We start from the raw sequence: 27480 nt of genomic DNA on the forward strand, positions 1-27480 counted from the left end.
TAGAGGGAAGAGTTGATTTCTGTGGTTTCATATGATATGAGGTGGAACAACACATTGAAGAAAGTTAGTATCTTAATAAATGGACCATTATTTGGAAAGAATTTAAATTTTGCTTTACAGAGAAGGCTGCAGCTGGTAGGTTTTGCTCAAGGTTTGCTGCTGTAAAGCTGACTGCAGGAAAAAAAAAAGTACAGAAAGCATCCATTTAATGGCTGCTGCTTTTGCTACTTGTGGTCTGATAAATTACAACAAAGGAAGGTTAAAATAATCAGCAGTGGTACAAATACTACTTAAGCCAGCAGTCACATATGGTATATTAGCAATGTAGACAGATTTAATGAAAACTGAGATCAGCACATGCATCTGTCATCAACCAAACCTACAAAATATTTTCCTCAGAAAATGAAATGTAATGATATAAGTGCTCATCTGTAATAGAGTTATAACAACTCCAAATGGTAAAACTAGTGTTGGTTTAATGCATTTTGTCAGCTAATGTTAACCAAACAGACAGATTCCTATGACGATTGCCTTGAAGAGAACAGATTGTGTGATAGGTCATAATCAAGCACACATCCTTAGATTAACAGCTCCAAAGTACTGCATACTTCTGTAAGTCACCCTGTAATGCAAAACCAAGTGTGATTTGTCACACCATTTCAGCCTCCATTACAGCTAAGATAGTAGTGTGGAATTTTTCAAGCTTCACAGAAGGAATATTAAAATGGATAATACTAGCATGCATTTTAAAGAAAATTCTCAGCACTTTGCCAAGTCATGCTCTCTGAGGTATCTGCCAGTGTGGGAGGGATGCACGCTCTCAAGGGGGCCTGTGTTTCATGGTCATCTCAGGCAGGGGGCTGCAAAGTTCATTAAATGATCTTATCTCGCTGATGGTTCTGTTCAAAATAGCCTTGATATGATGAAGGATTTATGTTACCCCCACTTCAAATAAAAAGTACCGAGGGATGCATTTCATTACTGCCCTGTGACACTGGAGAAGCCAGGGCTGCAGTGGTAATATTCCTCATTTGTTTGTGTCACGCAGAGGATTTATTTGCAGGGAGAGTCCAACTCCAAAGGTAAGTAAGTATTTGGGGTTTGTAGTGAGCTTTTCGTAATAATGTCAAAAAGAAATGCGTTTGTTCTCTAACTTTAATTCTCACAAAAGTATATTCTAGGAAAGATGAGAGTGCGAGGAAAACGCCAGGGAAGAGTGCCCACTTCAGCAGCATTCTAAGGAAGCTGAGTGGCATTGATATGGAAAAAATATTTATGGGCAATTTCCATGCCACAACCCTGGATAAAACACCAGGAGATGTGGCTGTACATTCTCAACTGATGGGCTAAATGGTAGCCAAGGTTACACACACATTCCTCTCACAAAGATTTTTTAACAGCGATCTGCTGCTGAGTGTCTTTTTAATTTAATGTTAGACACCTTCCCATGAATCGGGATCATTTTCTCTTGCATGTTTTGTCAGAACTGGATGATCTAATGAAGAACATGAGCCCTGTGCAGGATTTATATTCTTTGACCCTGGACCATCAAGTCCTCCTGTACTCAAAAATCAAACAGCAAATCAAAACATGTTCAAGATCCTTGACTAATAAATATTAATTTATGCTATATACTTGATCTTAGGAATTCAGCAGTTCAGAGGATCAGGCTTCAAATATATCTGGCAGTGGGGAAAATCGAGTGATCAGAAGCAATATTTGATCATGCAAGCAAATTACATCTTCTTTCAATATGCCTTAGATGTTGAAAATTAAAAGCCAGTAAGAGTTGGACAAATCTATGGCAAGCTCAAGAAAGGCATTTGGACATTCTGTATTGCACGATGCTTATGAATGCCTATTCACTTGATGCTTGCTTCTGTGTGACTGCCACCACAGTCCTGTGTTTTATGTGCCTGTAGCAGGATGTGTGGGAACACAGGCAGTCACCACAGAGAGCCAGGTGCAGGGAGTGGGAGAAGCTGGGGAGCAGAGGGGCACTGACAAGATGCTCCAGGGAAAGTTTGGTGAGATCAGCAGGTGAAATGCAGCTCCAGCAAGACATGGAGGGTGATTTGCCAGAGGGAACAACAGACCTGGGGAAATCAGCGTGAAAGATGTCTGAAAGCGGAGGTGTGAGTCAGGCAGGTTAGGCTGGCGGGCTGGCATAGGATGTGAAGAGGGCAGGAAGAGAAGCTCAACAGACACGAAGGCAGAGAAGGAAAAAGCAAAGGGACCTCTCGTGGAAGCCCTTGGCTGTGGGCTGAGGGAGAAGAGTCGGTGAGAACCACAGAGTGGAAGAGAGCAAGTTGCTAAATAAATAAATAGACACAGGAGCAGATCTAGGATGGTAACAAATGAACACATGACATGGAGGGAAATGAAACTGTTGATTCCTCAAGTGTTTTGCCCAAAAAGTTTTAAGAATTTTAACCATCAGCTGGAGGACTGCTGAGCCCTCTTGTACAGAAAGGCAAGGCAGAGAATCCATTCCCTCTAGTTTGATAACTCAATCATTCAGGTGTCTGGTATCCAGGGAAGAGTGAAAGCAGATAAAGAGAACTGGGGGCCAACAGGTGAGTAGGACAGAAGAAAACACAGTGTGTGGTGTTCAAAGGCGTTGATACTGCCACTGTAGCAGTATGAGATGCAAAAACCACATAGCTGCCATGAGCCTTGCCTTAATATGTTTCTTTGTCATAAAGGTATCATATGAGAAAAGGTCCAAATTTTGTAACAGTTCAAGCATTTCAAGAATAGCTATTCTCCAGATCAGAAAAATAGGCTCAGAGCCATCAGCTTTTCACAGAAAAATTATAATGGACTTTGGGAATTAGGAACAAGGAGAATGGTTGAACAGTGAGACTGTTGCACAGTGCCTGAGTGCAAACATTTTAACTTGCATGTTAAAATTGCTTAACTTGCATGTTAGAATTGATTTGCTAGATGCACACCTGTAACTCTTGCACACAGGTAACTCCTACTAGTATTGCTCAGTCACATGTCAGTATGGTTGTCATTTTCATACACAGAAAATTCCCATTGTGTGGAAAAGTCCAATTAATTTGATTGTAGTTTATACCCAGAGAATGACCTCCTGACTGAGCACAAATCCTGGTAAGAGCATGTACTTCAAATTCTGCCAAACTAGGAAATACTGTTAGCAGAATAAATCACTTGTCTAGAATTCCCTTATTTCATTGCAAACCCCAGACAATACTGTTTACAAAAGAAAAGCATAAATTGATATTCTGTAATGCCAAAGTGCAAATGGAAAGAGAACAGTACAGTATACATGCAAAGCTACGCATCTTTGCTGGTGAGATACACCAGTGAACCGTATAAAGAGACCAGCACAGTGTTAGGGACGTGCATGCACCCAAAGACCATACCAGCCTTCCCCCATCCCCAGGCTGGTGCTCCAGGTCAGCTCCAAGAGGTGCAGCTCTGTAACTGGGCACCAGAGAGGCAGTCAGAAAGAGCTGTGAGAAACCTCGCCCCATGTCACTCACAAGCAGCACAGAGGCTCAGGCCACTCATGAGATAGACTGCACTATGTGACCTGCCACACAAACAGGAGGGTACAGGGGATTAAACTAAAGTGCTTTCTTCTGCCCCAAGTTTTGCCCAGGGTCTGAAGACCTAAGTTAGACTTGAAACTGGTATGCTTCCCCAGACAGGATCTCGAAGCAAACCTCAATCAGCCCTTTGAGATTTGCTGCCAACTGCAGAAGCAGAAGATAAATGACGTATCCAAGATCCAAGGAAAGAGAGGGAAATCATGGCTGCAATTACTAGTCCCATTTTCTAAAATCAGAGCAGATTTCTTATTGGTTTAAAGTCAAACATCAGCATTAGCATAGATAGTCTACTCTCCTATACATCATGCAATTTTTTGTTAATCCAATGCATATATATAACACAGTCACCAAGCAAGGTCCATGAAAAGGTAGAAGAATAAAATATTGTATTATTTCTAAGAAGATGCATAACACCCTGAAAACTCTGATTGTGCTACGCAAGAAGAACAAGAAGGGGAAAAATTAGCTTGCCTGACTCATGTAAATGCTTTGCAAATTTTAAAAACCATTTAAAATAACAATTTGTGTTCTGCTACAGGAAAAAAACCCACACTTTTCTTTACATACCATTTTCTAGCTCAGAAACTTGTGACTTCCAATTCTCTCTCTTTTGGTAATGGTTTCTTATAGAACCAGTGAGTTCCAGTCTCAAACTATTGATTTTTTACTTACAGAAAAGTCAAGATGTCACATTGAATTGATCTTACATCCCTCTTTTGTTCTTCCAACATAATTTTTCAGTTCCAGATAACAGTGCTAGTGTCACAACTTCCCTACCTTTGTAAGATCTCCTTTAGCAAATTGAGTCTAAACAATATCAACCTGCTCTGAAACTATTAAATCTAAAAATAAACAATCATCTTCATCTTGTGTAGGATAAAGCCTTCCTAGAGTTTATCCAGCTATTCCTTTCATTTGAGAGCAGCTACATTTTTTCACCAGCTTGCAACCAGGGCTCTGTCAAAGATGATTACCAGAAAGAGGCTCTCGTTATTGTCCTCTTGAAGGATTGTCACTAGAGGCTTAAATAAAGCTTCATTTAGTCCTAGCTGTTGCAGGGTAGTTTAAGTCAGAGCTAACTGCAAGATCTATAAAAGTGCTATTACAACTGCCTCTATGCTTTAACAGTACCTTTCTGCCCACCTGTTCTATCATACGTAGAGATTATTTGTTCAGGCTGCTTTGGAGGCAGTTTCCGTGAAGTCTTTTCCATTTTTCTCCTTCCCTATTAAACGAGATCCCTTTTCCTAATGACTTTGAGGTTCCAAAGCATGAAAATAAACTGTACCCTGGTGCAAAGCCACAATACAGGCTGTCCTCTGAAAAAAGCTGAAGCAGGAGGGGAAAACAAAGAGTTTCCATCACCGAGAAGATTTTAGCACAGAAATTTTATCTTAGGGCAAATGAAATACTGATAGACTAGGTTTGATAACCCTGATTGCCCACACAACCCTGAAAGTTTATGGCAACAGTTTTGAAATGGATGGCAGGACAGACGTGAATTCAAACACCTATGCACATGATGCATATTGGCAAAGGAAACCAGGTGGGTTATATTTAGCAGAGTTATTGTGCAGTTCCTACAATCACCATGGGAACAGGCTAAAACAGAGGGTTTGAAGTAAAAGGTAGTTTAGGGTAGGATGATTCTACAGTTCAGGGAGGCAAATGCTGGACCACTGACACACTGGTGTCATCAAGGATGTACAAGGATCAGTAAAATAGTGATGCAGAAATTTTAAGTTCAGTTGCTTTGATACATATTTGAGTGTCCTCCATTATTAGGGGGGAAGAAAAGAAAGAGGATTATTAAGGGCTGAGTAAGAGAAAACTCAACACCAAGATATCCATATGTTAACACAAAGTAAAAGGTTAGGAAAGGACAGGCTTGGGCAATGCTCTAAGTGGGCCTGAGCAAGCACACACAAAGAAAATTTCTCAGATAATAGACAGAGAAAAGCACTAATTCCTGCCCTCATCCCCCCAAAAAACCCAACACCCAAACCTGTAATATATAGTACTCTACACTTTGTAGTCTCAACAGGGTTCTAACATTCTTCTAAATATGGCCAGCACCAGATGTAAGGTGAATAACAATGAAAACTAATTCTGAACTTCTCTTTTAGTGGGTTTAAAACTTTTTCCTTGGGATTTTTTGCTGTGGGGAGGAGTGTTAGAGAGACACATCTATAAAATACATTCAAGCCAGCACCAAGAATATATGCAATCAACCTGGGAGGCAGAGCATTTAAAACCAGTAAAAGATATGTGTATTCTGAAAGCATACACTTGGGCTCGGTTATACCTTGTGGCAAAGAGTTCCACAAGTTTGCCTTATTTAAAAGAGATATTCACCCTCATATATACAGAAAAGACACATTCACAGTGTAGTAAACAGGAATTCATAATCATTCAGAAGGATTAAGTTGTTATGCTTTGGGATCACTTCTGATTAAAGAAACCAGGAGACATTATTTGCTGGCAGTTTATATTGGAGCCTCAGGGATATCTTGGAATTTTTCTTGCTGCTCTTCAGAAATATTGTTATTCTCAGAGATTTTTTCCTGGAGTGGAAAGTTCATTAGTCTGACCCAGATGGCTGTTACCATATCTTTTCATACATTTCTAGATTACTCCTGGTACACAAAAAGTTAAGAGGGGTAGTAACTGCTACCTGGGAAGAGAGATTTGGGTTGGCATTGATATATATGTGGTTATTTATAGAATACCTATATTTTATGAAAACACATACTTGTATTAAGAGAACTTTTTGACCTGGAATTGGTTATCCCCTAGCACAGCTGGAGGTGTTCAGCTGTACTTGCAATTCACATTACAGACTGATGCCAACATTTACACATCCAGCTATAATTTGCTCAGAACCTGAAAAAATGCTCAGTAAATTTCTTCTGCAATAGTCAGGGTCAAATACTGTGCTGCTATTGTTTGGAGGCCATGAGTTGATATATGGAGGTTTTACAGGGAACCACAGGAGACTCACAGGGAAATCCCAATAGAAAAGGGACCTCTTCAAAAGGGCTACTTTTGTTCTCTGCTCATTGAGTCTTTTTAATGTGTCTCACAGTTTTTCACAAAACAGCCAAATCTCCAAATGAAATTATGTAAAGATTACCAGTTCCCAATTTTGCTTTTCTTACAGTGCCTGGCAGGGAAATGGCAGCAGTTTCTTCAAGCTTTTCCAAGCGAGCCTTGAGGGGCTTGTTTACTAGCTTTCTATGGCTCTGATTAAAATAAATTACAAATAATTGCCATGAATTCAAACAACGCATGAGAGAGCCCTAAATACTTGTTAAAAAAATTAAATGTTCTGGAAAACACCATAATGGCATGTTCATGCAAAACCACACAGCAATTTGGAAGGCAGCATGGATATACTCATTCCATATTTAATGAAGTTTTGAAAGTAATTATATGATTTTCTGGCTGTAATGTGAGATACAGGGGCTTGACTGTTAGCCCATGAAGAGTCATCCTGAGACAGATATTCTTTTCCTAGGATAAGATTGACTCCAAAATTTATTTTTAAGATGACATTAAATGAAGGGGGAAGTACAGAATGGGCAGAGATATATAAATTTATTCAATGAATTTGCTCTGTTTTGAACATTGCAGAAGAGGGAGACATTTTTAATAAGCAACGTGGCTTTTGCAAGTCAGCATCTTATAAAATTATGTACATACTTTTATACATATAAATTTTCTCCATTCCCAAACAAAGCTAAGATAAATGTTATAATGATTAACAGCAAATCACTAGAGCTCTTTTTCTTCATTGTTAATTTTAATCTACAATGGTCACTTTATCATTTTATAGACATGAAAACAGTGAGAAAAATACCCACTAGATCCAGCAATTTTCATATTTCCTTTCCATTTATGAGTACTGTAAAAGATATCTTAATCATCAAGCTAGAGAATGAAACAGAACTGTCCTGCATTGTGAGCTTAAAGGTCACAGGCAGATGGAGGTGAGAGATATTTGAGGTGAACAAGTAAAAATTCAAATCATTGCAAACAGCATATCCTCAAGTGTCAGAGCTAGGAACTAAAACCTTAAATAGTGAGTCATGCACACTGTTATCCTGATCCTACCAAAAAAAAAAAAAAGACTGTGTGACCCTAACTCTGTGAAAATCCAAAACAGCAAAAGTGTGTTTAGCCATGAAAACAGATGAGGAAGCAATAACTTGTCATATGGTTGTTTCAAATTTCTCCTTTAGAGAAAATGAATAGCCAATACATACGTCATGAAGTGCGGGGATGCGAAACTAGCAACCTGAGGAACTTCTGGGAAAAGGCTATTGAACAACAAACTCGGTATCTGCAAAATGAAAAAGAACGTCAACAAAGAAGTGCTCTGACAAAGTGGGTAGTTTGCATCCAGAAAGATTATTTCAGTTTGTGTTGTACTTCTTTTTTAAAGAAAAGTGATACCTATATTTAAGTCATGCAATGAAAGCTGAAAATATTTTTTTTACATTTTTAGAAAATAATAAAGCTTCCCAAATTGGCATGCTAAGGTGTCTAAGTTATGGCTTCACAGGATAAGATAATAATTCATTCTTGTTCCATAAATGAGTCCAAAGTGTGGAACTTTCTGACGTTATCAGGACAACATCTGGCAGTGCAGGCTTGTCTTGAACATCAAGGCTTATGTTCACAGCAGAGCTAGCACAGAAGTGTACCTGGCACACCTTCTTTCTCTGTGGCCTTGTTTTTACAAGAATAAAGTTTGAATTAATTAAGATTGCTTAATTTGCCTAAGGTAAATTGGTAATAAAGCAGACGGTCCAAGTGTACTAACTGACCAAGGCAACCGTCATCCATAGCCATATTTACCTCAATCAGTCATATTTACCTTAATCAGCCACAATGAGAAAGACAAGTCTCTGGCAACATCAGTACAGTTTTACTTCACATGAATTCTCCATAAGTTGAAGGCACATGCAAAGATGGCTATTTTGGCTTGAGACCATTCAATGAGAAAGCATTTTTCCCAAAATCTCCCTCATACCTCTTTTTGGATTGAAGCTTGAAAAAATAAGAGCAAGGATGGACTTGCATTAATAAACCTGATGAAGGAACACTGGAATTAGTCTCTAGCATGTTTTATCCATTTGTAACTAACCTAATTTCAATATCTCAAATCTTCAGCTGTGAAATTCCTGTCTTTTCTATTTGAGGCAGTCTTTCTGTGGTACATAGATACTACCAAAAAGAAAACAAAGTGCCACCTATCACCTAAAGCTGTCTGCTATGGGTCTAACAGAAGTTTCAACATGCACAGTGTTTCCAAGCCAAATACCGCTCAGGAGCCTCTATGCAGGACTTTTGTAAATGCACTTCTGGGGAGGAGGGCGACTGGGGACATGTTGGATGATGCTACCCAGCAGGTGGCAGCAGGCAATCTCCAGTGGAGATGAGAAGTCACTCCGGCAGACAGAGGCACTTAAGAGAGGGCATACTGGAGGTGAAGATGAACCACAAAGCTCAGGTGAGCCCTCGTCAGGATTTAATAGCTAGTCCTGAAGTGCCATTCAGCAAAGCACTCTAAAGGGGCAGGACAATTTGCATGACAACTGGGAAAACGCACCAAAGGATGGCACTGGTGGGAAACATGAACAGTATAAATCTGTTCCCTGTAAAAATACGGGGACAAGCTGATCCATGTTTCTGTCCTTAGGCTCAGAAATGAATGGATGGAGAGGCTGGAAAAACGGATAAAGATGTTGAGGACTCATCCTGAAGACCCATCTAGCTGAAGATCCCACACTCATTACATGTTTTGGGGAAAAAGAAAATTGTTTTGTAGGAAAGCATGATGGTGTGATGCAAAAGCTTAAGTCAATTTTACTTTGTGGCTTAAATGAGCTATAATTAATTACCTGTCATTGTTAGAAGTTTCATATGTGAAATGTCTATTGCTGTTTTTAATATTATTCATCCATCCTTCACTTGATAAACAGAGATTGAAGTACTCTGAAGTCTTCAGAGGAAAATCTTCATGGCTCACTGAGCTGTAGATGCCTGGAAAAAGAGTTGAGTGACACAGCTAGTGCTCAGCAAAAGCATTTCCTCAAAATTTTAGGTTTCTGTACAGACTCATTTTAATCTAATGAAGTTATTTTCTTTCAAAATTGTTAATGAATAGTTGAGATTTTTTTTTGGTTGTTTTTTTTTTGTTTTTAACACAGCAAAGCCCAGCTCAGACTAAGGAAGAGGGACCATGCACAAACAATGTCACCACATCCTGGATCACCAGTGGAGCCAAACCTGGTGGCAGTGACAGATCCTAGCTGCCATATTAAAAGTCTGTGAAGCTATTAATGTGTATCCTGAGAAACAGGCTCTGTGAGACACCAACGAGAGTTGCTCAATTAGTTAACCCACATTACCTAACTTGAGATACTGTATCAGCAAAGACAAAAAACTTGGAGTTTTGAGGCTGCTTCTGGTACCCAGCCTGGCTTGTCTAGACCTGGACTGATAAATCTGTTTCACAGAGCAGGCTGATGCATTTTCACAGATGTCTGTCATCATGAGTGACAAGCACACCTCTTCTAACACTTTTTCCCTCTAAGACCCAGTATATATTCCTTAACAACCAGTACCTTCAGTAACGTGGTAGGTTTCCTCTCCCACATTTGCCATTAGTCAAAAATGTTTCTAGTTCCCTTTCTAATGCCTCATTAGGAACTGTGGCATTTCCTCCAACAGTATCAAAGCATTTCAATAGGCTGGTGTAATAAAATCCCTTCCTTTTTAGGGTGACTGCCTTGTTGCCACCAGAATGCTTGGGGTAATGTACTGTAAAATGGGTTGTTTTGAGCATGCTAAAAATCTCTTCCCTCAATTGCTTAACCTTTTAGTCCCTTTTTATAAGACCATTTCACTACTTCTCTGGTAATTCATATTGTTTCAGAGTAAAAAAGATTTGAATTGTCAGTGGGTGAGAAGAGAACAGTGGAAGGGTTTGGGGGTTTAAAATATTTAGAACATCTGTTCTTTTTAAAGCAAAACAAAAATTTGAAATGCTATTTTTTCTCTCTTTATTCTCTAAATTCACTTTTGTGTGTTCCAAGATCAAACCAAATCTATTATGGGAATTTAAACATGTAAATAATGCTTGGGAGGCCTGAGAAATCTATGAAAGCATGAAAAAAAGATGACCTTGGAACAGGTACTCAAAAATCAAGACATCAGCAGGTATGTCACCAAACTTGAGAGCAGAGTTTGCCTGCCAGCTGAAAAAAAGCTGCTAAACTCATATTCTTCAGTTGAGTCTTTTTCTTGAGCAGTTTTTAAAGTAACAATTTTTAAAGTAACATCAGCTGGGAATATGCAAGATAGCAGTATACTTACAATATAGCTATGTTTTAATAAACAATCACCAGGTAGACACACAACTTAATATTGGGTTTTAGTAAAAAATTAGATTTCTTTAAAAATGCCAGTTCACATACTTCAATTCTCCCACCATATGTCTGTGCCTTGTGCTTACTGAAGCTCTATCTGAACTCCATTGTGAAAGAGCATTGATTTTTATACCTTTTGGTTGAAATTAGAGCTTGAACTGAGCTAAGGGAAACATTTTATATCCCCTCATTCATTGTGTAAGTAATTGCACAAGGACCAAAACAGAGGGAATCAGAGTTGGCATATTTTAAAAATGAAAGAGGTACCCCTGGAATAAGCCTTTCTTTGCATCTCATATAGTTGATACCCTCCTTCTCTTCTCATAAAGTAAGTCAGAATGAGGAAAATCCATGGAGAGCCAGGAAAAGACATGCCAGGAAGTGACTCCCATCTGAGTCCTTCGCTGTACATCTCATATGGTTATGTCACTTAAGAATGCTTTCGAATAGGTCCCTATCAAGATACAACACCCCAAAATCATCTCTTCAAAATGATAAAAAAAATCCACTTTTTTACAGACTGCTTCTATTCCAGCCCAGGGCAAGGGGAGTTCTAAAAACATATTTCCAGAATTAAGCCACTTTTCTTCAGAGCTTTGCAATTTCACCTTTAGTGTCTATGAATTATTTCAGGCTTATGTTCCACAGCATTACATTCAGGACTTTGGGCCATGTAATCTTTAATTATCTAAGTGCTAGCAACATGTTTTGATACAAACGCCACCACTTTTGCAGCGGTGATCTACCTAGGAGCTTTGTAAATTACCACCGAAAAAAGAATACATATCCAGAGAAATAAATATAATCTAGAGTCAATCAGCAAAAATAAAGAAGTGTGATAACATTAAAATTCAAATCTAAATGTCAAGAAACAATCTTAATCAGAAGCTGGAGCAGACTTATAAATGAAAATGGTTCCAGCAATTTGAAAACACAAAAATATAAAACTTTAATTTACCTTGAAGGTCATAAGAGAAATTAAAAGGGGGCAAAAAAAAAAAAGTAAACTGCGATTTCTTTGAGACTCAGAAATGAGCCATAATGTTATAAAAAGGAGTAGAGAAACCTGACTGTAGGACTGGAAAACTCATCAGCTAAAAACTGATAAAGTCAGCTGGGTTTTATAAAATTATTATGGTTAGAGAGGATGCTTAGGTGCTCTTCAGACTATTTTTCACCTATATGCAGTTTCAGAGGAGTGCAGTATTCAGATAAACAGGTTAAACTTAATAACTCAAATGTTTATAAAATAGCTCATTTCTCTTGATTTTCTTCTGTCCATATTTTCACATTGCTTTTGACTGTAAAAGCAAGAAATTTCAAGTTATGTCAATCTGATTTTATTAGTTTTGTAATTATAATGTGGCAGATACTTGCTTATTTTCCTAGCTTTCATTATTTTACCATTCCTTTGCTTCATCCTGACACTGAGTAGCAAGAAAATGCATGTCACTTTCTCATTACAAATGCATGGTACAGAACTTTTTGAAGTTTTTGAAGCAAACACTGAACAATCTAGACCCAAGTCCTTTTAAATAGTATTTATGGGAAGTACACTGTGTGTTAGCACAAGGGTGACAGATACTCCATTTCAGCTGTATTAATGATCCTTCTAGCATATGGATAAGGGCTGACAGCTGTGAAGAATGATTCTGTCAGTAACTTAACAACAGACTTCTTAGCAATTTAGCCAGAACTGAGACAGGTTAAATACAGTTCTTTCCTCAATAGTCCTTCCCAACCAATGTCCTTCCGTAACCACGGAGCTCCTGTCTGGAGCTCTCTAATTAAGGAGCAAATAAGCATAACTCAGCCACTGCAGCCAGGTTTTGAATTTGAAAAAGTAAAGCAAGTCAGGCAAAAGCAAGCTGTCTTTCTGGTAAGATGGTAAAGACAAATCAGGGAGATGGTTCAGCTATGCCCAGCTGAAGGTCCCCAGCCCCATCACAGCAGAGTTTCTGCAGTGAAGCCTGTCCTGCAGCCCAGTGCAGGATCACCCAGGAGACTTGTCTTCAGCATGACACTCAAAGGTGATGTGTTCCCCACTGCGCAGCCACCTCATGTGTGTGCACCTATGCCTCCTTGGGCTTCTGGCCACATTCACTGAAGGGGAGAGTGATATGTTGGCCAGTTCTGAGGTGCTTGAAGTTGTCAGCACTGAAATAAACTCACCATACAATACTGAGTTCACTTACCATATACTGGTTTTAGCGTACCATTAAGTAGAGATGAGTTATTTTGCACTACAGAAAAGCCTACAGGCTACCTCCGAGATTTTGGTCCCATGATACACAAGCAACATGAGAGATAATCCCAGCCGCAGAGCTTACTGTGTAAACAGGACAGAAATAGTGGAGGGGGAGTGGAAACGTGGGCCAGAGCCAGAGGTCAGGGAAAGGCCATGGTACCTGGGTCAGGTACAAAGTCAAGGTCCAATTGCTCCACACGGATAATGTGATCCATGTACACAGTAGCCAGTGCTCCAGCTGGAGCTGAAATCCATGGATAGTTTCATCTAATAAACAGGTCTGAAAAATAAAAACATCCTGAAACAATCCATGAAAGGTGCCATAGCTGTGGTAAAATACACCACATGTCAAGGCAATCACTACTCATGTAACTGGATTCTCACCATAAAAGTTTGAGGAAAATGAAGAGTCAGATGCCACTGGGATGCCGGATTAATTAAGACAACTGGGAGATCATTGAGTCTGGAGAAGCAGGATAGATGTCTCTGGGGAGGGAAGTTAAAGAAGATGAAGAGGTCATGTCTTAAACTGAAATGGTTTTGAAGAGATTCATCTGAAGGTCTAACATTGATTACAGGTTTTACTGTTTTGAACTCATACTTTCACCTTTCCACATTACACATGGAACCTCTTCCAGACATCACTGCTGGTGCTAGCTTAGCCACATGCACATTAACCACACATGATCTGCAGCAACTGCTCAGTGGAAGTAACATTAGAGATATATCTGGACCCTATGTCATGGTGTTGTGTGAGCCTTTCTATACTCAGATTAGACATTTCCCCATGCTAAAAGCTGCAGCCACCCTCTACTTGCATAAAGAGAACTCCATCTGGGTCAAACTGACTTACATCCTACAAGCAGGACTGGTAAGAGAGTCCTGAGGGTTGATGACAAATGTTCACATCCATTACAAAGTATGTCAAAATATAGATAGCTTTTTGAATGGCTTCTGAAATTACAGGTCTGAATTTATCCCCCTTAGGCTGAGAATCCCATCCTGAGAGTGGCTGTGTGGGTCAGGGCAACCCCCAGTATCAGTACGGACTGGGGGATGAAGGGATTGAGACCAGCCCTGCAGAGAAGGACTTGGGGGTACTAGTAAATGAAAATTGGACATGACCCAGCAATGTGTGCTCGCAGCCCAGAAAGCCAACCGTATCCTGGGCTGCATCAAAAAGAGTGTGCGCAACAGGTCAAGGGAGGTGATTCTGCCCCTCTGGTCCACTCTTATGAGACCCCACCTGGAGTACTGCATCCAGATCTGGGGTCCCCACTACAAGAAAGAGAAGGACCTGTTAGAGCAGGTCCAGAGGAGGGCCACAAAAATGGTCAGAGAGCTGGAAAATCTTTCCTATGAGGAAAGGCTGAGAGGTTTGGGGTTGTTCAGCGTGGAGAAGAGAAGGCTCCAGGGAGACCTTATTGCAGCTTTTCAATATATAAAGGGGGTTTATGAGAAAGATGGAGGGACACTTTCTACCAGGGCCTGTAGTGACAGGACAAGGGGTAACAGTTTTAAACTGAAAGAGGGTAGATTTAGACTGGACATGAGGAGGAAATTTTTTACGATGAGGGTGGTGAGACACTGGAACAGGTTTCCCAGAGAAGTTGTGGATGCCCCATCCCTGGAAGTGTTCAAGGCCAGTTTGGATGGGGCTTTGAGCAACCTGGTCTAGTGGAAGATGTCTTAGTGGGCATGGTTGATGGTTGGACTTGATGATCTTAAAGGTCTTTTCCAACCTAAACAATTCTATGATTCTATGTCCCTGCCTGTGGCAAGGAATTTGGACTAGATGATCTTTGAAGGTCCCTTCCAACCCAAACCATTCTGTAATTCTATGATTCTGTGATTTTCTGATTCTATAATTAGAGCAAGGACAGCACAATGCCTGCAGTAGGAAGGGAAAATCAAACCAGAGTGCCCAAAGACATGTTCTATCTGAGAGCCTCCAGAGAAGACAGCTGTGATATACCTCCCTCACAGCTCTTTACATCGATGCCTTACATTTGCAGGGCACTGCTCTGTTGGCAACCTGCTGTCTGTAGCTGCTGGTAGCCACCTGGAGAGTTAGCCTGGTACAGGGACAGTTTATAAATTGCTGTCACAGGATACCCTACTTACGTCTCTTAACTTACTCTTCTACCAACACAATCTACTTTTTGCTAATGAGTAAATATGATATCCTCAACCTATCCTACACTTCTGCAATTCATCCTACTTTTAGGATAAATATTACTAATGCAAGAACCCCCAGAGCATTCCTCACAAAGAAAAAACTCCCTCAGCTCTTCATCCTCCTCTGCAACCATTTTCTTATTAGTGAGTGGAGTGTGCAAGATCTTGGTTGCAGCTGCTTTAAAAGCACTGAACCTTTCCCAGAGGCTTGTTGTTATTCCCACCTCACTCCCTGCACATATTCCTTTTTATAATCTCACTACTCTTCTTTCCCAGAGGATTCAGTGCAGTAGCCCTGGTGTCAGAGGTCACTGGCAAAGTTTACTCTGAGATTTGAGTGCTTTGTATTTGTGACCCTTTGCCCCTTTTCTGCTTCAGGAAGGAGAAAGAACAAATCCACCAACCAGTCTAATAGCAACCTGCCAACATTCACTGTAGAAAATAGAGATGGTTTTGAATTGTAAAACTGGTAAAGAATTTTCAGGCACTAACTCCAACTGCTTTAAAATGCACATACTATCTCTAAAACGAGGGAGCAGTCACCAAGTGTTTAAATAGTTTTTCTTCTCCTTATCCCAGGATGAGAGTCTAATACCAAATTCTATCCCAGAACAAATTTTTATGGGCAAGCAATAAAGTCCTTTGAAACTAGGGGATTATAATAGAAATGCTGACACAGCCTTACCCATGGACAGGAAAGAACAGTGCTGGTATAATTATTGAATACAACCTATAATCTTCATGGTGCTCTAAGTCAAAAGGAAAATGAGAGGCTTTGCATAATGCTGAAAATCTATGAGGGCTTTGATGTTGCTCTAATCCTACACTACCTAACAGTTCATTTAATGTCCAAGCAATGTGAGTAAAACTTCATGTGGCATTTAAGATTATTATAATTAGAAAGGTTAGAGCAGAAACCAACTGGAAAAAAAAATTGTTCTCTGTTTGACTTGATTTACCGAGATTAAATGCTGTTATCAGAATATCTAAGCAGTGTTTCATGTTTTATGTTGTGTTTTAAAGGAAAGATATGAGAAATTATCAGGTAGTCTATTGAAAAAAGAAAAGCAAATAGAAATCAGCTCATATAATCCTTGTATTGTTTGCAGGTTATTAATATGCAATGTTACACTGAAGGCCAAATCCTGGGACAGCCTTTTTACTGACAGAGAGCAGCTTCAAAGCGGAGCATCAGCTGTACCAAAAGCAAGAGCGGTGGGACTCTGTGGCCTGCTGAAAGGTCCCATGAATGGTATCAGCTGCCACCCTAAAAGGAGCTCTGCAAATGGTTCTCGGTGGTTACTAGAGCTACACATGCATAGATTTGCATACTGAAATGGTACCAAAATGGTACCACCCTTATTCAGCCCTCGTCATATAACATAACAGCCCCAAAGCAGTCATATTAACAAGAACCAGCAAGTCAGAAACACCAAGACTTTTTTTACAGCCCTTGTGGACATACTGACCTGTGGGAATAGAGAGACTCTCTAGCCCAGCTGATGCACAGTGTAAAGAGAAGCAGCAGACCTCAGGGGAGGAGCTCTGCAGCACAGCCCAGGAGACCCTGCTTGCTCCAAGCCCATCTCTCAGCCCCCACATCTGTTGTGTATTGCAGGATTCTGGAGGACAGCTTTCATTCCACTGAATGGAAATCCTGGAGGGCCAGGACACCGGCCTTTTCCTGAAGATTCCTGAACACAAGCTCACAGGGTGATCCATGGTCTGTAATATAACAAATAAGTGAGCAGACAAACACTAGAAGCTCATAGCCCCACTCCTAGCCACGAGCTCTGCCCTCCCCTCTAGCCTTCCCATTTCCCTCCTTCTGCTCACAGAGCTGCTGGGGGGGCTGCGCAGTGAAGCAAGTCAGAGAACCCATCCAGCTGAAATAAACAGATATACACGTATTTTTGCTTGGGTGGTTTTCAGCTAGATCTGCTCCCTGATCTTATTCTCTCCCTGCTCACGTACTTGTACAGGAGATGGAAGGGTGCCAGCAGCATGGCTGATGGAGAGCAGAGCCGTGCAGCACATCACTTATCCTGGCTATTTTAGACAGACTCCATTCTGCCTATGTCCAAGCTATTTAACATGCTACCTCCCCAATCTGTTTGAGTGCAAAAGCGTTTCATTAGTAGCTGCTCTAAATGGCTAAAAAAGAACATCCAAGCCACTGAATAGTAACCTATACCTAAAATTTAGACAGTTATTTTTCTTAATAGGTCCCAGAACACTTAAGATGAGACTTATTACCTCATTTTTTCACTGATACGGAAAATAAGGCAGGAAACTGTTGTGTTTTAGGGCACATAACTGGCCAGTGTTGGAGCTTGGTTATGATCCCAGCTCTGTGTACCAGTCCAGACGCCTATCTGCCAGGAAGCATTGCCTATTTGCCAAACACAATCAAAATGCACCCAAACTGGCCAGAATATTGCAAACTTTTAGTGTGTATGGGTTTGGCTCATTCATAAATCACATGTCACAGTACTATAATTTACGCCATTCAACATTTTCCAGAAAACAATACTCTCTATCATAATCACACAAATAGCAAACCTGTCCTGGACAAGCTCTTCAGTTCTCTTTAAAGCCATGTTTCGTTCCCACGTTTAGGTGGGGGAGAAACACCTCAATCTAATCTTTGCAATCTAACACCTCCAGAGTTTTGGAGCAAAGCAACTAAAAAAGAAAAATCCAGCATGTATACCACATGCAGTTTAACAATCCTTTATGAAAATTGATCCAGGCTGAATTTTTTGAAGACTGTCTATGGAAATGCTTGTACAGAAGCTCTTAGTTTTGGGCATCTTCTGTACAAAGCATATGTTCACATTAAAATGGCTTATTCAAGAAAGTGGCCATGTCAGGTCAGAGACTATTATATTCAACCAAATAATCCTTCTTTACACATAATTATGAACACCACAAATTACTTTTATGATTATGATGACCTTGATCTCTTCTTTTATAATTTCCTTTAGCTCAAGAGCAATATTTTTTCAAGAAAATGGAAATAAAGCTCCTCAGCTTCACAGTACAAGTGACCTGAAAAAGACTTGACTCTACCTGAACAGAGTGGCTTTCAGGAGCAAAAGAGTGCCTCCTAGTGTAATATTGATGTAACGTTTCTCTACTTTCATACCCTGTGAAGAATGAGACAACACATAGCTAAGCTGGAAGAATGACTTAGCTAAGGTGCTACTAGTTTTTCTTTCAGAACATCAAATGTTAAAATTCATCTTGGACCACTTTCTTATTTAATTTGATCTTTTTCTTCCAAAGACTCAGGAGATACAGCATGTTGAAGCAAAAAGACCAGGTAAAGACATGTGAGATCAAAACACAGCAGCTGCATATCTCTAAAGAAGCTATTTCTAAAATCTCTCTCATTTTAGCCTAAATGTTCCCCCACATGCCCACAGCTCTGCTACAGAACTGCTCAGAGCTGTCCCAGCCTGAGCCGTTGGGCACTTCACTCATGCCTCACTCAGGCATGAAAATAGGCAAGGCAGCCAACAAGGCCTCTGACGGGACCAGTGTGGTTGGCATATTTCTCACACGTGCCAAGAAGACCATCTCTTCTGGAGAGCATAGCAGAGACAGAATACCAGCTTGTACAGAATGGATACAGAACAAATGGACAAAGAAAATCTGCCTAGCAATTAGGGCATGTTCCCAGCAAGGAGGAGATACAGATTCTGCTCAGCCCCAACAAATTCCTAACTGCATCTCTGTGAAAAAGACGCAGCTGTTTTATAGTATTTGAACTCAGTTGTGAAAAAACAAGTTCACTGGTGTGCAGCTGAGCGTGTATATATATAAGCAACATGTGAAAGCAAACCAGCTTTCCTGAACCTATAAGTGCATACAAAATCTTTGCATCAGTATAATATACATACTAGGAAGCTGAAGGAAGAGGACCTCCAGAATCTCCAACAAGTCTTACAGCTTCATTTTGAAATGGGGCGTGGCAGCCTTACATCCCTTACTGGCACAAAGCCACCCTACCCATCTTCCCTTCCAACCACAATCCTGCTAATGGTGATATGACAAAAGCCCAAACAGAGACTCAAGCTGTTCAAGAGGTCCAGGCTGAGATCACAAAGTATTAGTATTAACAATTTACTGTATTTCAGAGGTCACTTTCCTCACTTGCATTTTATTACCTCTTCATAAAAGCTGTCAGCTCACCTATAACAGCTGATTTTCATTAATGGGTAAACAGCAACTTTTAATCAAATAATGAATGTACTATTCCCCATGGTAGTTTAGTAATAAGGATCGTGACACAGTGTAATGTTGTGACATAATCTGCCTTCTTAGAAGAGTCTAATCCCCATTAATTGCCATTTTAAACATGACTCGGAACTCACTCTAGGAGGCAATTAGTAAAGCACACCACGAATGACTAGAAGCTTCCTAGTATTACAACCCAAATTACACCACCTCCGGATGTCAGTCTCCGAGAGAGGACCTGCAACACCTGCATCCACTTTCTGATGTATGTTGAAATGGAACTGGCTAAACTGAACGTAATCCTGATTAGTACAAGAGCAAGACAGAGAAGAGTAATTGTAGCTTGTTCATGCATTTCAGTTGTTGAGGCTGTTAGACAGTTTCTGTGGAAGGCAATCAGTGTTGCTCTTTCTGTCAGTCTCTGCACAGTTGTCTCCCTCCAGGACTCCAAGGCATTTACCCAGTTCAATTTTAGCAGGCAGCTACTCTGCTCTCCTCACCAAATTACAGTCCCTCTCTTCTGATCTTCATCAGCGGTCACTGACAGACTCCCACTTTCCAGCAGGTCTTTGAACTATGACCTTCCAAATTTGGGAGGAAAATCAGGCACCAGTAAGTTAGCTGAACTCCTTGCCAAGAGCAAACTCATCCTGCCTCAGTATTTCAGTGGTTATCAGGCTCCTCTCTCCTTTACTTTTCTGAATGTTTCTACCATGTAGGAACAGCATGATGATTTACAAACCTGTTTGGTATTAAGACAGTGTCACTAAGGCCATGTCTCCATGGCAATATTACATTAATCTACTTTCCTCACTTGCAGGAAAGAACAGAATGGTTAAGCATAGCAACATCCACCACACCTTATCTTACCATACATAGTTTTCCTGGTAAATCCTTTGCCTCTGCAGTTCTACCTTTGTTCATATTAACTGGTTTGTACTATGGGCAGATGTCTCAGGATGGGAAAGCTGTCTCTTGCCATTTCTCTCCTCATGATTGTAGCATATCTACAAGAAACTATAAAAATTATATGAGAAGTAAAACTAACACATTCCTCTGATTATCTTCTTGGCATTCATTATTTTTCCAGTGCCACTTCTGAACAGCTTCTCTAGCAGCAAAGACCCAGTTCTGAATAATGTGAATTTGACAGCCCTTAATAAGAAACAGATGGCACGTGTATTTGCAGTGATGCAGGTGGCTGGATTTGACTCTGCTGTTTCGTAGGGATGCAGATGCTACTCTGACTCAACTAATGCAGAAGAGGAGGAAGAGGGGATTTAAATTTAAAGTTTACTTTGGCAGACTATATATCTGGACCAATCTGACTTGGGAAGTGCCGCTTCAGGTTGTTGTCATCTAGAACCGATTTACAGGAAAGTGTAGTGATGCAGAGCCAAAAGACCTGCAGAAGTAGAACTTCTAGGTCACAAAGGCCAAATGGAAATTTACATCAGGCTCAGCCCGGAGATGTAGGAGCAGAACACTAATCTCTCCTTAAATGAAACAGGTACAAGGACAACTCTCTGCCTGTGAGCCGAAGTTGTACAAACTGGCTGCTAGTTTGTACAAGCAAACAAGCTACACTACAGAGAGCTTAGCCCCTTGTCATGTCCTGACAGCCTTAAGACATAATAATTATTGTGAGGTGGAGATCGATAGAGGGGGAGAGATTGAGCTCCTGGTTTCTCTGTTAATGTGAGGGCTGGTTTGCAGCCAATTGCAGGAAAGTTTTCTTCACTTGGCGGAGGTGGTGTCTTTGCATGCCTGGGTAAGGCATGAGAGTAGTGTGGGAGTATCTGGAGATACAAAGTCCTTGGGGACAGTGTTGGAAAATCTTAAGGTAGAAAGAGCCAAATCTACAGCCACCTTGTCCAACCACTGAAAAATCCTCAAGACAGATAACACTGGCCTGGAACAGGATTGTGTCCCCCCAGTATGAGTCAGAGGAGCAAAAGAAATAATGGCTGCATGACCAACCCCAAAGAAAATGGTTTCCCTTGAACAGCTGTGGAAATATAGAGCATTACCTGTAATTTCAGCATTAATAAGCAGAGTTCCTTGATTATTGTTCCAAGTTGAAAATCTCTGTAAGGATATTGACTTGAGAAATGTTTTTCATGGGATCTCAGCTGCTGTAAAGTTTCTGTACATTAGCGATATTTGGGGCCAGGGTACTTTTAAATTTATTTTAAATTTTATTTTAAGAAATTTCTCTTATGCTTATTCTTTAAACAGAAGGCCAAGAGATGTATTTCATTGTCAGATGCACTGATACCCGCTAATACATTTCCTGAACACATGTGGGCAGGGATGCAGTGCATGGGCTGGAGGCACTGGAGCAGGTAAGACAAGAAAGAGCAAGAGAAGGCCATAAGTATAAACAGGGTGAAGTTGATAAACCAGGGAAATAGGTATAAACCTTCAAGCCAACAGCGGAGATACCATGTTCATCACTGAGGTTTAAACAGTGAGTATTCAGACAAATGTTCTTACCTCTGTCTCTTACAGCAGTGTATAATTAATCCCTGAAGGAAATACTGAAAACCTCAATTACAGTTGTACTGTAACATTGCACAAAACACTTGAAGAAAAAAATTCACTCTGTGACATTTTCACACTGGCTGTTAGGGAGCTCTCCTCCACACTGTTTTCATTCAGACTATGTAGAAGCTTTTTGTGGGTGGTCAGCATGTCACGTCCTACAGCCCTGGAGAGATGTATTTGCACAATTCCCCCAGTCAGCATCACACATACAGGTGAAGGCAGAGGCTTATAATAGACATGTGGATACTCTCCTGCCTTCTCTTGGCCTGACTGTTAATTTGTGAGACAAGACACTGCTTAGGGTGACAAAGACTATGCACAGAGGTACCAGGAGGAGTCACTCCAGGTATGGAGCTGCAGAGTGTGGGGTAGTGCATGGACCTTTTGTGAATCCTTCAACAGCATCTTGCAACAAATAAACTCCTTTGAGAAATATTTTTGTCCTGAAGATGATTGGTGCAACTTCAGTCTGGAGTTAACACTGTATCTTGGCTCTTAGCCATGTGTCACAGCTCTTTGCACTTTCAGATTACCAATACAAATATTTCTGGGGTCAAATTGTAACATAGATCACAGAAATAACCTGTGTTAAAACAACTCAAAAAAGTCCTTTTATCTACACTTTCAAATACCAGATGATTTATTTCAGAAACAGCACATGTGAGCCCAAAAGACTTTAAAAAGAGGAACACATTGACATTTCTGTGATAAAACATGACTCGGTAGGAAAAAACCTGAACTGATGTGCTCTTCTCCACTGTCATCTGCTTCTGCAGAGACATAATTGAGCCCTAAAGCTATTGTCCTTTTGACATCTTTAACTCATTAACAAGAAATTAACTCTCACTTTATTTGTGTTAGTACCATGCATGACCTTTCCTTGAAACAGGCAGCTCTTGAAAAGCAAGGCATTATATTCTCATTGTGAACTTGACTGGGAAATGGATTTTTCTAAACACCAATTAGTAAGTTTCAATTTATATTTGTTTGACTGGACAATGTCAATAATAGATTAAGACACATCTACTGATAGTGTGTTACACTGTAACAAAACACATGGGGTTTACCTGCATTTAAAACAGAGATACTCCAAGAAGAAAACATATTAGCACCCATGCTCAGTTTTATAAAGTGAGGCCTCATACAGATTGAATATCCTAGTTCTTTTCATCAGATGACTTATTTGTTCTCATCACAAAGAAAATCTTATTGGTTCAAAGAATCACAATGTCTGAGCAGCACCAACAGACATCTGCAGTATGAGCCAAACCTGAAAAAAGTGAGATTCCTAAGTATGTGCAGAGAATCTTTCCCTAATTAACCCCACTGAAGGGAGATTTTTCCAATTCCCCTAAAAGTTTTGTCAACAGGAAGAATCATAAGGATATATTTAAAGTATTAGCATTATTTCCATATACAGTTTTCCTGCCAATTTTGTTTTGTTTGTTTGTTTTCTTTTGCTTACCTTGACCATGGACTTACCTTGCACAAAGAACCTACATTCAGACAACTCCAGCCTCTTAAAATTCCCTCTTCTCCTGCCCTTTAACCGTGAATGCCCTAAGCATCCTAGGAGCCTTCATTTCCTCCAAAAAACACATACAGAAATGCCTATGTAATGGTGCCACTGGGCTGCACAAAATGTGCAGGTGAGTCTTTAAATTATCTCTGCCCAAATGTAGACTATGAAATTGATATTTGACAACAGTGACCCAGGGTAAAATTTCCATAAGCTTATGGAGAAGAGAGTTATACATCATCTTTACAAGATTCAGACAGCTGCATTTTCCTGGTATAATATGTGTATGAAAGAGATGAAAACCATAATCTTAGTAACTGTTTTGAAAATGGTTTTAACCATTAGATAGGCAGGCCCATTATCCTGAAGCCATTTATGACACTACTTTCTCAGCAATATGTTTATGAACATCTTTATGTAACTCATCGGGTTTATGAATGAACATAGGCTCATAATGCTCTTCTGATGCAAGGGAAAACTTTCATCTGTGTTTTATAAATGGGGAACTGAACCACAGAGATATGAAACAACACGTAGGTAAGGGAACATTAGCACTTTCTGGAGGATGTCTTTGGAAGAGGTGTAATTTACCAGCTTTACTCACCTTACTCATGCTAAGTTATGGTAAGAATGCAGCTAAGGGGTTTCAATCATTACTGTGCCACAGGAATATTGGATTTGATCATACCCTTGGCATAAATACACACCAACAGGAGAGAAACTCCAAACCTCATGTCAGGAGTAAGCAAGTTAAGGAAATCTGTAATTTATATTGATAGAACTGAAAAAAAAATTAATGAGTGTACTATTATGGTCTAATGTTCTTGAGATTTAATCTGTGCTTCTGAGAAATGACACCGGTTTTACAGACTCAGGCAAAGGGCAACATGATGATAAGACCCAACGATGACAAACTCGAACAGTCTTTGTGTTAACTCCCTTGCTATTTCGATGCCCTCCACCCTGGCACATACACACACACTCCCACCCCGAGAGCCGTTGGATTTTAAAAAGCTGCTAAGTTTTATGGCACCTACTCAAAAGCACTACCTTTCAAATTTGACTTGCAGAAAAATCTAAAAGAAATCAAAAGAGAAAGTAGGAAATATTTATTTTTATTTTAACAAGAAAGCATCAAAAAAGAAGTTTATCTCTGAGGTTTATTGCTACCTTTTGTTTACTAAAAAGAAAAGAAGTTTAAAAGAGTGGTTAGTGTTTCAAAACAATCTTCAATAAGACGATTTTACATGAAGATTTCTAAGAAAATGTTCAGTCAAGATAGATTCCTTACTAATAAACCTTAGCAAAAATCAAACTTTAAAGAAATGACAGGATAGTAGATGAAATAAATAGGCTTTGATTCAAATAGTGTAGCAAGGACTCTGAAATCCCTAGTAATGGCTGGTAACTAAGCAAGCTCATTTTGCACTTAGTATTCCTGTGGTAATCCTAGACTCCTCAGGGCTCACTACAGCAACTGCATATTTATCCTAATTTTTAATTAATTATAATTTTTAAAATAGATAGATGTTGTAAAGAATCAAAAAGGAAATGTTAGGGTTTTAAATTATTTATCTATCATGTGTGCTGTCAGAATTTTCATCCTGAGAGGCTAAATGGTGAAACAGTAATTCACACAAATGTGATAGAGTACACTGAATCACTTCCAGTGGGATTATTCAAGGCATACAAAAGTTTAAGCCATGCTTAAGGCCCTAGATTTCAGCCACAAATCCTGCTCATTTGCCTTGGAATGAGTGGAACTGTTCATCTAAATGACCTACATGTGCTGTAAATCACTGAGGAGCTTTCAATGACAAGGTGTTTAAATATCAACTACTAATTATTATTTACAATCATTAACCTAAATCAAAGTTGATAGAAATGACCACCGCTTCAATTTGCAAGTCTTATCCTCCTTAAATTGTCCCAGAATGCTGGGGATTGTTTCAAAGTCTTTTGTATGTGTGTATACAGAATGTATGGTGGGAAGAGATAGCATCAGTTTGGGGAGTAAATCATTAGCAGAGCAATGAATTGCTTTGGGAGATCAGTCCAATAGAGCAAAGCTACTCCTTGCTCATTATGCCTTTTAAATAGGCACTCTTTTTCCTGATTGAACTCCAAGGGCAATGCCAAACAAGCACCAAGACTGTTACACTGGCTCCATCTCTGATCGAATTTGCAGAGTCCAGCAAATAGACCTGAAAAGTATTTCCTGTAGGTAAAGCCCATGTGTCTTCGAAGTTCCTGGTATGTCGATCTATTGTTAATCTAAACTCCTGGTACCACACAGTCGTGTGACACTCCTGGTCTTCATTGAGTAGAAATTCAGTGATTGGTCTGTTTGTAAGTGCAGAGCAATCTTTGGAAAAGTGAAGCCAGAAAGTAAAAGCACTATCAAGAAACAGAATGCAAAACAAGTGAAGCCAAGAGGCTCAGGCCTAACTCAGCTGTTTGAAGAAAGTTTTGTGGTGAGGCCAGCCAGTTACTCCAAAAAGGCAGAGGTTTTACATTACTGCAAATGATACATGAAAGACATGCTCTCTGAGGCATGCAAATGTCCAAGAGGCTAATATGTTCCATTGCGACTGTTTCCACGCAAACTTGCACCGGTTTAGTGACATTTGTTTAGTTAAAGCGAGGCAAATCCTGGCAGATAATGTCTTTTTGGTTTAGATTAGGTCACAACAGACTAGGTTCAAAATTCTTTTTCTCACCTCCGAGGACAGCAATATTGAGACCCTAATATTGTCAAGCTAAAATAAACCAATCTTGAAAATACTGTGTGTAATACTCTAAACCAAAAAGCCACACAGAACATAGAAATTATTAAAATAGAATCAAGTCTAAAATATTACCTTCCAGATCAATATCTGATTTATTCTAGGGATTATAGTAAGTTGACCATATAGCTCTACATTTGTGTCATTAACCAGACCTGAGTCATAGTAATGTTATTACATTTTAAGACAAGACAAAAAAGAAAAAGAAGCCTTCATATAGGAAATTCAATTTACCTTTAGCTCTGTTGCCCCCAGAGACCGCTTAAGACCAGGTCCTGTGATAAATCCACCACCCAATGCTATTGCAAATTGCTGGGTTAATGAAGAGAGGTCAAGTAGGGAAATGGGAGGCGAGTAGAAAGGTGTTGGTCGTCTGTAAATGACTTGCTGCAGGGAGTACACTGTTAAAGCTCAGAGAGTGACGTACACCAATTTTTTCTTGGTCGATAAGCAGAGGATTGGCTTTACTTTCATTTCTATATTTCACCAAAACTTCCCTGTCAAACTAATTCTGCGTACCTAGCAGTGTAAAGTTATAGCAGAGGAATTTCATGTGCAAGGAAAGGAGTGAAATACAGGCAGACTAGAGAAAAAAAATATGAAGCTTTTTAGGTAAGAAAATGTATTTTTATATATATATATATATATAAAATAGAAGTGTAGTCTTAAAAATGTTTGCTACTGCTTACAGAAAAAAAAATCTATTAATTTTGTTTGGTAAATTCTTCTATTTTGTACCTTTCACACTTCTTTTTCTAGTAGTTACTTAAAACTGGGGGGGATCGCTTCTCCCATAATAATTGTGTTGTACCTAGACAATGGCTTACTTCCCTTCCCCTTACACGTTCAAAAATTATAGTTATAATTAGGTTTCACTAACTCCATGCTGTTATTTAATAAGTTTTTTGTTAATTCATTATTCACGTATCTTTTCTTTGCTTTG

The 27480-nt window shown here is 39.7% G+C and overlaps 1 protein-coding gene and 1 long non-coding RNA gene across 3 annotated transcripts; one reads left to right on the forward strand and one right to left on the reverse strand.

Moving 5' to 3' along the window:
* The first annotated feature begins 7506 nt into the window (after positions 1-7506).
* LOC128137150 (protein FAM240B-like) lies at positions 7507-9381 on the forward strand. The gene is made up of 2 exons (XM_052777849.1): positions 7507-7967; positions 9286-9381. Exons 1-2 carry the CDS (start codon positions 7828-7830, stop codon positions 9362-9364), a joined length of 219 nt encoding a protein of 72 aa, XP_052633809.1. The 5' UTR covers positions 7507-7827; the 3' UTR covers positions 9365-9381.
* A 25-nt stretch (positions 9382-9406) lies between these two features.
* Positions 9407-26967, reverse strand: LOC128137151 (uncharacterized). 2 transcript variants are annotated; one of them, XR_008233574.1, is made up of 4 exons: positions 26772-26967; positions 23715-23818; positions 20556-20702; positions 13432-13545 (listed from the first exon to the last, which is right to left on the reverse strand). It is a non-coding gene; the product is annotated as an uncharacterized LOC128137151 (long non-coding RNA). The 2 variants fall into 2 exon arrangements; XR_008233573.1 differs by lacking the exons at positions 13432-13545; positions 20556-20702 and adding an exon at positions 9407-9629 and having other exon boundaries at positions 26772-26958.
* Between the last annotated feature and the right edge of the window lie 513 nt (positions 26968-27480).

The sequence above is a fragment of the Harpia harpyja genome, chromosome Z (genome assembly GCF_026419915.1).
Source record: "Harpia harpyja isolate bHarHar1 chromosome Z, bHarHar1 primary haplotype, whole genome shotgun sequence".
Classification (NCBI taxonomy): Eukaryota; Metazoa; Chordata; class Aves; order Accipitriformes; family Accipitridae; genus Harpia; species Harpia harpyja.

What these genes read in the sequence shown, in the direction of transcription:
- LOC128137150 (XM_052777849.1), top strand. Translation starts at nt 7,828, where the DNA reads ATGAATAGCCAATACATACGTCATGAAGTGCGGGGATGCGAAACTAGC. An exon ending in CAAAGAAGTGCTCTGACAAA is followed by an intron (nt 7,968 to 9,285) that starts GTGGGTAGTTTG and finishes TTCTGTCCTTAG; the next exon opens with GCTCAGAAATGAATGGATGG.